At 37.9% G+C, this 9708-nt stretch overlaps 1 protein-coding gene across 2 annotated transcripts; it reads right to left on the reverse strand.

Annotated features, from left to right (window-relative positions):
• Positions 1-470: 470 nt before the first annotated feature.
• LOC133526456 (serine/threonine-protein kinase VRK1-like) lies at positions 471-9528 on the reverse strand. Of its 2 annotated transcripts, XR_009800728.1 has the most exons (7): positions 9104-9528; positions 8301-8370; positions 7363-7559; positions 5577-5793; positions 4086-4259; positions 1507-3988; positions 471-1473 (listed from the first exon to the last, which is right to left on the reverse strand). XR_009800728.1 is itself a non-coding variant. In XM_061863105.1 (6 exons), exons 1-6 carry the CDS (start codon positions 9323-9325, stop codon positions 3246-3248), a joined length of 1623 nt encoding a protein of 540 aa, XP_061719089.1. In that variant the 5' UTR covers positions 9326-9528; the 3' UTR covers positions 471-3245. The 2 variants fall into 2 exon arrangements, 1 of the variants encoding a protein (XP_061719089.1); XM_061863105.1 differs by having other exon boundaries at positions 471-3988.
• Between the last annotated feature and the right edge of the window lie 180 nt (positions 9529-9708).

Consider the following 9708-nt stretch of genomic DNA (forward strand, 5'->3'; position numbering starts at 1 on the left):
ATTAAATTTTTGGACAGCTTTTTCTCAATTTTGGCCACCGTAGCCTACGGAGACTAACAAGCAACGCTAAGCGGTCTTCGTAGTCTATGGGTGTTGCTATATTACGGATGTCACATGCGTGTTTCTGACTTATGAAGTAATCATTTTTACTATGCAACCAAATGAATATTTTGTAAGTTGGCAGCAATGCACTTAGTTTAAAACTGTATTCGTTTTGGTTTTGTTAGGTTGGTAGCCATTTATCGCAGTAACGTTATAGCGATTAAAAGCACAAGAGCTTTTATGAGGAATAGACAATATAGACTTTTCTTGAAACCTTTTATGTATGTTCTTATATTCGTGTTAATGAATGCATAAATGACAGATAACAGTAGAGGAGTAGGAAAAAATGGAACCATGCTGCCACTGCTGAACTGTTTATACTGAATAGGTGTGCTTTGTTATGGCCTTTACAAAATCGGAACACAAAATATGAAATACTGTTTATTTTACACATACCCTACATACCACGTATACTAGAGATACAACATTTGAACCAGTCTCAATCGTATACATACAAACATGTTTAACCTTTTTTTACGCTATACAAAAGAGTAAAAAAGGCTGACACTGTCAATACAAACATTCAATTTCATTTAACAATGAATCATAGAAACGTAACCTAACAAATGATTTATGTAACAATTATTATTATTAGAATCATTTCCATTGCTCGAGGAACACAAAAACAACTTGATCATGACAATTATACTTACATTTTTATCATTTCATAAAAATTTAAAGCTTAAAATTTTACAAATGAATAAATTAATCAGGTAAACATGGCAGTCGGAAACATCTACTCGTGTTTGACAGTCGCATCAGCGGCCACAGGTAGGAATGAAAGGTCCGATCGCTGTTTCTCTCTCCCACCTATGAGCGTCGATGTCGCCACCGCGCGATTTCATGGCCGTAATAGTCCCAGATCCCAGAGCCGGCAGACCTTACTTATTTTCCCTCAAATAAAATGTATGGGATAATATAGTGTTAGTATGTACAGTCAGCGTCAAATACGTTGTAGCAGTCAAAGTGGCCAAATAGTTCGGTACACCATACTAAATATAGGGTGTACCGAACTATTGGTTGCTACAAAGTATTTGACGCTGACTGTACTTTTAATCTTTGCATACTTGCTACATTGGCCAACGGCTATTTGTCCGGTACAAGGTGCTAACGGTTGGTAAAAATATTACTAACTTAATATTCTCATGACTGATTTTTATGTATGTTTTAGAATATATTGTTAAAATTTGATAATCAACATTGCCAGACCATTTCCGCTGGCGGTAAAACTGTCAAAAAGATATTGTAACTTTATATATATAGATGTTAGGTTATATATATAGCTTTAGATATTGTAAAGTTTATGTGTGTCTGTGTGAAACTTTATGTTGGTCTGGGAAATGGTTGGGCCCCTCCAATTGGTCTGGCTTTCTACAAAATGGTTTGTAATAGTTCCCTGACTACTTACAAAATGGTTTGTAATAGTTCCCCGAGTATCATATATATAAATCAAAAGTGAGAAAGTAAGTAAAATTAAAATATTTCTTGACAGCATTAAAGCGTCTGGTAATAAGTTACCGCCGGCGGAAATGGTATGGCAATGTTGATTATAAATTTTTAACAATATTTTCTAAAACACGCATAAAAATCAGCCATGAGAATTTAAGAAAAGTTAGTCATATTTTTCCAAACTTTAGCACCTTGTACCGGACAAATGGCCGTCGGGCCCATATAGCAAGTATGCAGACATTAACCTTTTCAACGCCAAAAACCACTAAAACGGTCATCGTCTGTCGTGCCCGCGACGCCAATGACCATTAAAAAGGCTATGGCGGACGTTGTCAAAGCGACTTTCCTACTGTCAGTTAAGCTTCATATTCGCTCTTCACCAGTTAACTTTTTGGCGTCCATGGCATTTCTTGACACGTGTGGAAAAGCGTTGAAAAGGTTAAAAATACATACTAACACTATATTATCCCATACATTTTAGTCATGAGTAAATAAGCAAGGTCTGGCGGTACTGGAATCTTGCTCTATAAGGTACCTTAGGTGTAGGTGGATGGGCAAATATAAAAAAAAAACTAATAAAGCTAAGAGTTCAATATTTGGCAACATTTGATAATTTAGCTTTATATTTAACGGTTCTACTGATTTTAGAGCACTTTGGTCTGATGGCGACTGTATATTGTTTTTTTTAAAATACTACGTCGGTGGCAAACAAGCATACGGCCCGCCTGATGGTAAGCAGTTAGCGTAGCCTATGGACGCCGGCAACTCCAGAGGTGTGACATACGCGTTGCCGAGCCTCGTTGAGCTCTGGCAACCTTACTCACCGGCAGGAATGCAACATTATGTCAAATTAAAAAAGTACATCTTTCGATGTATAAATGCTTTTACAGACATAAGTATGTCTCTTCATTGTTATTTGTACATTGTTATCAGATTTGTAGACATTAGACGGAATTATTATTAATAAGTACAAGCGGAGGTAGTATGATTTGTTATATACTTAACTATGTAAGGTTTTAATCTCTATATGATTAATATTTGTGAGCTTCTGATTGGTATTAACAATAATAAAAAATCGACAAACTGAAAGACTGTTTGTTGTATAGCTATTTCTCGCAGAGATGCACAAAAAGGACCCGAAAAAACTTATTCTATAATAAAAAAACTCCCGTGATATGAAATCTATTAATAACGGGCACTTAGTTTTGGTCGAAGTTTAAAAAAGATCCTCGACCGCAGTAGTTGTTCGACGAAAACTGCGCGTATTCAGATATTGAAATATTGTGTAGCCACAGTAAATTTACTGCAATTTTTACGATTTACGGCGCCACTTTTTGATATTTAACACATATCAGTGATAGAATAAGGATCAAAGTCAAATGGCGTTCTAAAAGTTTTAATCATGTGTCGAAAGTTGGCAGTAAATTTACTGTTGTTACAAAGTTTTCTTTGACAATCCACCTCTATTTCTAGATTCTCTTTGACAGTATTTACTACTTGTCTATGTATAATAAAGATGCTGGCTGAATTTTTAGTCACAATGTTTAAATTTTTTCGAAACTGATTTTTCACTTCTATACAAAATAACCGAGGTTAAAATCCACGATCTTTGACCATCACACTCATATGAAAGGTTAATTGTAAAAAGAATAGCTTACAGCTCATTTCAGTCACTCAGTCTGACGACTATTATACTATTTGGGTGGAGACCGACCATTCATAACAGTCGGCGCATCTTTCCACGACCTTCCTTTTGGTTTAACTGTAGTAACTTTCTTCTTTACCACCCTCTTTTCTGTATATTCTTCATCAGACAGAAGTATTTTATCTTTCCTCTTAGGTTTTTTCTCCTCAAAAGAATCCTCAAACATATCAGCGCTAGTATTCTTAGGCTCATTTTCTTTAGATCTCTTTAAAGGTATCTTCTCTCCTATTATTAAACTAATAGGGCTATCGAATGATACTTGACGGGGGCTGCGTCGTTTCTCTATAGAAGTTTGCGTTGCTATGTTTATGTGATTTTTCTTAACAGGAGGTGTGGCTTTAGGAGCTAATTTAGGTTTTTTTACTTTGACGAGAACTGAGGGTTCTGAGGACTTTCTCTTAGCCTTCTTTTTCTTATCGGATTCCTCGGGTTCTTTGTTTTCTCCATTTTCTTCCGGGCTAGGTTCCTTAGGTTTGGGGTTCCTTCTTTTAACCACTTTGTCTGTTTTCTTCTTTGGCGATTTCTTCAAAGGTTCCTCATCGCTTTCATCATCAACAGTCATGGTTTTAGTAGAAGTTTTGGCTTTCTTAGTAGCCGTGAAGACGAGTTTGGTGTTTCTGGTGACACCCTGGCTTTTGAGGTAGGTCTCGAATATTTGGCGGCATTTTGCGTAGTCCGGCACTTCCTTGGGCTTCAACGTGTTTATGTATTCGAAAAATTTTATTAGGGCATCTGAAATATAATACATTCAATTAACTATTATCATTGATATGCCTATATTTCAATTACTTATCACAGTGACAGGTATCAAAAATAATTTTAAATTTACCAGGTACATTGCCGTTCAGCTTAGCAACACTTGTTTTCACATTCTTCATGAAGGCCTCCTTCATCTCCTGGACAGCCTTGGGCTGTTTAAGCGACTTCTCCCAGGGCAGGGTTCCGACCAGCCACTGCAGCATGTTGTAGCCGAGGATCTCAAGGTCGCCGCGCATTGTTGCCACTGGAAAAATATTACTAACAATAAGTTAATAGCAAAGCTATTTGCTAGGGGGAGAACTGATGAGGAATCCTTGGAAAAATCGCCAAAGAAAAAAACGGACGCTAAAGTGGTTAAAAGAAGAAATCCCAAATGTCATACTATGGTAGATTTTCTAAAGCGCATATGGAGGATAGAGCTCAACAAGGGTGCGGAGTGTTAGGGTCGGCAACGTGCATGTAACTCCTCTGGAGAGTCTCTGTAACCTATTTACGCCTATAGGCTACGGAGACTGCTTACCATCAGGCGGGCCATATGCGTGTTTGCATCTCAGTTGGTAGAGGTGGACTGATATCCTGGATTTGGGAGTTCGTTAGACGAGTCAGCATAGTACAAACAACTTTGAGAAAACACTTCAAAAAATGTTGGCATAGCCCTTTGCCTTGTTCTGGCAGGGGCACTGCCAGCAGCCTCAAGCTAAAATGCCTCTGGATTCCTCAGCTAAGTTTGCATCTAGTAGGCCTTCTTGCCTTGCCACTGACAATAGGGAGTATTACTACAATGTTCTGCCGCCAGAATGCAGGACTAGTACCTATCCTAAACCATAGAGTAACTTATACATACTGTGCCTTAAACTGTTTTTTGACAAGTTCTTACAGATAATAAAATTTGTTTGCAAAGTTTGGTTTGTTTACAAAGGACCTACCGGGAAACGCGAAGATAGAAATTTAGTTATCTGCCTCTTTATTGCTCGAATATGCAAGAGTAATAGAGAGGTTAGATAACGAAATTTCGATTTTCTTGTTTCGCGATTTTCGCGGTAGACTCTCAAATTGTGATGGATTTTGGTAGTGGCGCCCCCTGCGCAGAGTTTCGCGTAATCCCTATAAATAAGTTACTGACCGTACCATACTTTCTATAAAACTTGGCAAACAACTTCGTATATTCGGAATCTAAAATTATTTAGACTATAAACATTTAATTTAGTAAGGTTTGATAATTGACAGATTCTTACTTTTTTTAAATACTACGTTGGTGGCAAACAAACATACGGCCCGCCTGATGGTAAGCAGTCTCAGTAGCCTATGTACGCCTGCAACTCCAGAGAAGTTACATGCGCGTTGCCGACCCTAAAAACCCTCCCTCCTCTCGTTGTTCTTTAAACTAATTTACGGTTTACACTAACGTGTCTTTAGTCCCTCGCGCGACATGACTCGGAGACGACACTCGGAGAGGTCTCCGAAACATGTCACGCGAGTGACTAAAGACACGTGAGCGTAAACCGTAAAATTAGTTTAATATTAGTATGTCTCACGACATTTTAAATTCGAAGATTCTTACCTCCTAAATGCGCATCCCTGCTAGTATACTCTATAGTTCCATTATGCGCACACTTCGGGTCAGGTTTGAACTCCTTATCATTAACTCTGGCGGCCAAACCGAAGTCTACTAAGTACGCCTGGTTTTCAGTGCCCTTCTTCAGCCCTAGCAGGATGTTCGCGCCTTTGATGTCAGCGTGGACGTAGCCGCGACTGTGGATGTACTCTAATACGTCTAACTGTAAAACAAGAAAATTTATACATTTTGGAAAAAAGTTAAATTAAACTGGAAACAAGTTTGTTAAAAATGTTAAGCTACGTCCACAAGAGAGGTATGGGCATTCTGATTGTCATCTCGCTTTGTGTGGTAGGGCACAGCACAGCGGATGTCATTCCAGATCTAGAGCAGAGTCCAACTGGAGAAGTACCTCCACCTTACAGGAAATCGCAGCCAAATAACACTAGACCCTAGTCATAGTGTTGTGTTCCTGCCGGTGAGTAAGGTTGCCAGAGCTCAACGAGGGGCGGGAGGGGGTTAGGGTCGGCAACGCGCATGTAACTCCTCTGGAGTTGCAGGCGTACATAGGCTACGGATACAGCTTACCATCAGGCGGGCCGTATGCTTGTTTGCCACTGATGTAGTATAAAAAAAAAAGCTAATTTAGTAATGAGATAGTTTGAATGGGACCCATTTATTAATTACTATTCAATAAATATGTACTTAGTCAACAATCTTTGATGTAAACAGACTATTAATTTTCATGATGACACAATATCTTGGAACAAAACATCTATACATTGTGAAGTTAATGTGTATGCACCATATGCACAGATGTTTGGAAGTTTTCTGTGTTTTTACGGTTCCGTATCCAAAGGGTAACACGGTACTCTATTACTAAGACTCCGCTGTCCGTCCGTCTGTCACGTACCGTGATAGTTGGACGATTGAAATTTTTTACAGATAGGCGGGTCCGAGGCGGCGCATGCGTTATCCTAGCCCGAGCGCAACACCTCGGCCGAGATTTTAACCACCAATTCCTGAGCTGAGGTCATAAGGAGCAAAAAATGTTATTTACTTATTTAGCTGTTATTTGACTTTTGATAATATTCGGCAAAAAATAGATCTTTTTGTGTCTTTGTGTGGTTAGATAGATTTGTGTCAGATTGTCACATTTAAAAAACAAAATATTCAAGTTTCAGTCTGCATCAATCAACCAATTGGAGCTCTACTTTGTGGACCGTAACATGTTGAGTTACTTTTGACTTGATGAAACATTATGTTCAAATATATTAAATTTAAGATGGTCTCTCATAAAAAACTGGCCAAGTGCGATTCGGACTCGCGTACGACGGGTTCTGTACCATTATCTATAAAAACAGCATAAAATGTTTTTTAGTATTTGTTGTTGCAGCGGCAACAGCAATATATCATCAGTGAAAATTTCAACTGTCTAACTATCACGGTTCACGAGATACAGCCTGGTGACAGACGGACGGACAGTGAAGTCTAAGTAACAGGGTGACTCACTAATAGAAAACGAACTAAAGGACGTCGAACTTAAAGATGTCCTTCTGTTCGGCAGGAAAACAAGAAGATTTGAGGAGATTGGTATGGGAATGCCGCCGGGACAGTACCCTGCAGCTCCAACTTCAGGGAATTGGGCTGAATGAACGCAACACGCGATCGACAGCCCGCCTGCTTCCGGCCGGGCGTCCCTACACTACATCTACATCGACAAGTAACAGGGTCCCATTTTACCCTTTGGGTACGGACTAAAAAAAGCTAATCAAGGATATAACAAACTTACCATTTGCAGACCAATTTGAAACACAGTTGGCGCTGGGAAAGACCTCCCGCTGTCAATGAACAGACTCCACAGATCTTTGCCATAGCGCTCCAGCACCAAATATCTGTATTTCTCTCCCTTGTAGTCGTGTGAACCATTGCCGTAATATGACGGCATACCGAGGCTTGAGAGCTTCTTGCTTTTCATGAATGAGGTTACTGAAATAATTTAATTATTTAGTGGAGTTTGAACCATTACGAAAAAGTTAACGACCCATATGCCTTTCTTTTTTCTTTTTTTTCTTCATTTAGAAACAACAGTCTCTTATATTGATAAATTGTTACAATATAGGGTAATAGACTTATAGACCTACAGTTTCCTTGAATATAGTATGAAAACCATATAACCTAAATACATATAATTACTAAACTAAACCTGAAATTCTAAGTTGCCAAATCGAAGTTACAAATAATGCTCGTACATCCTAACAAAAATAGAAACAAACATGAAGTACATTGCAATAACACTAATAACAAACAATAATTGCAATTAAATTAAAGTTAACTATCTAATTTAAGTCCATTAATACATTTCAATGTAAGTTGTTTGAAACTACCGAACTTTTCACTAAAAATATCTACATTTTGAAACTTATCATCATACATCCTGCATGCTCTTCTAATGAAACCGTTTCTCGCATATGCGGTTCGACTACGAGGAATATAAAAGAGGTTCTTCTTTCTTTCTTCTATCATTAACATGGGCAAATCCACCACGGTCTAGGAGGGCCAGATATAAGGGGTGGCAGACTTTATGATGGATGCTGAGAAACTGCGGCTAGTGCATACTACAGGGCCTGGGGCCTACAGCGGACCAGACAGCACATCTGCAGCTGGGGGAATATAAACTTTTTGTTAAAATATTTTGTTTTACATTGTTAAATAATACATTTCACTTACTGTCATCCATTTTAGCATTTCTGATGTAGAAATGTTTCTCCACAAACAATGGTCCATTTTCATGAGGCTCCTGGTCAAAAACAAGAAATTTTATAAATTGTGACACAGCTTAACTACTGTAGAAATGGTTTCTGCCTTTTTTAAGTTGTTGAATTTGAGAATTAATACTTAATAATAGTGCTCTAAAAGACACTTAACTAGGGAAAGAGATATTTCCAGTTTCAATACTCATGTATCATTATATTAAAGTATCTAAGTAAAATAAAATAAACTTAAAAAATCCTACAGACCACATTCCTACAGAACATGACACGTTATTTATTATTATTATTTAGTTTTAGACAGGCAGCTGATGCTGGTACGTCTAAACCAGAGTTCACTTAGCACGATTTCACTACTTAGTTTGTCAAGATTGTTTTTAAATTGATTCACACTACAAGAGTTCACAACTTCAGAGGGTAATTTGTTCCAGGCATTTACTATTAAATTTTTTGCTGTTTGCAATAAAGTTTTTGCTGATATTTGTATTATGCTTTGTTGTTACTAGTGTAAGATAGTGTCCTCTTGTGCGCGTGTTTGGATTTCGAGTGAAGAGGTAGCTTAGTTCTGGACAGTCGTACTTATTAGCACCTAGGTCATGTTGCTATAGTAAAAATGATCTGGATAAGAATTATCCTGCAGCATCAACACTGCAAAAATATTGTGCAGATATAGCCAAGAATTAACTATATTGTAGATAAATCACTAGTAAACTCAAATAATACAGAAATATTGAAATATTGTTAAAAAGTAAGTCTACTTACAATTTTAACGACAAAAGGATAGTTGGAGCTTTTCGGCGTACTATCATGATCGCATGCAGAATAAATTTCTCCAAAGCCCCCGACTCCTATGGAAGGTCCGATGCGCCATTTCTTCTTCATGGTAGTATCATGTATTATTTCGCCAGTAGCAATAGGAGCTGGCATTTTATATCCATTAGCTTTTTTCTTTGGCGCGGCGACCTTTTTAGCTCTCCCAGTCATTTTGTGGTTAGATTACAAGAGTAAAACAATAACAGAAATTAAGTTATATATTAGCACTAAACTATAAAATTCACAGTATTTTTTCTTACAAAATACACGATTAGATATGAGATTGAAATCAAAGAGCATATAATCACTACGTTCTAATCAAAATAGCGTCGTTTGTTGACTGAATGAAATGTCACTTGTCGTTAACCGCCATTAATTTTGAGGTAGGGATGTACTCTATTGACAGTTCCGCGTGTTATCGGTTTTCTATTTAGAACCAGTATTACCAACCATACAGAACTATAGGGACCGTGCGCGTTGGAGGGTCTGCCATCTTGTAGCCTGAATCGGAACCATAAACATGTACATTTACACGTCACGTGTTTTCTTGTGCA

Source organism: Cydia pomonella, chromosome 16 (genome assembly GCF_033807575.1).
Source record: "Cydia pomonella isolate Wapato2018A chromosome 16, ilCydPomo1, whole genome shotgun sequence".
Taxonomy (NCBI): domain Eukaryota; kingdom Metazoa; phylum Arthropoda; class Insecta; order Lepidoptera; family Tortricidae; genus Cydia; species Cydia pomonella.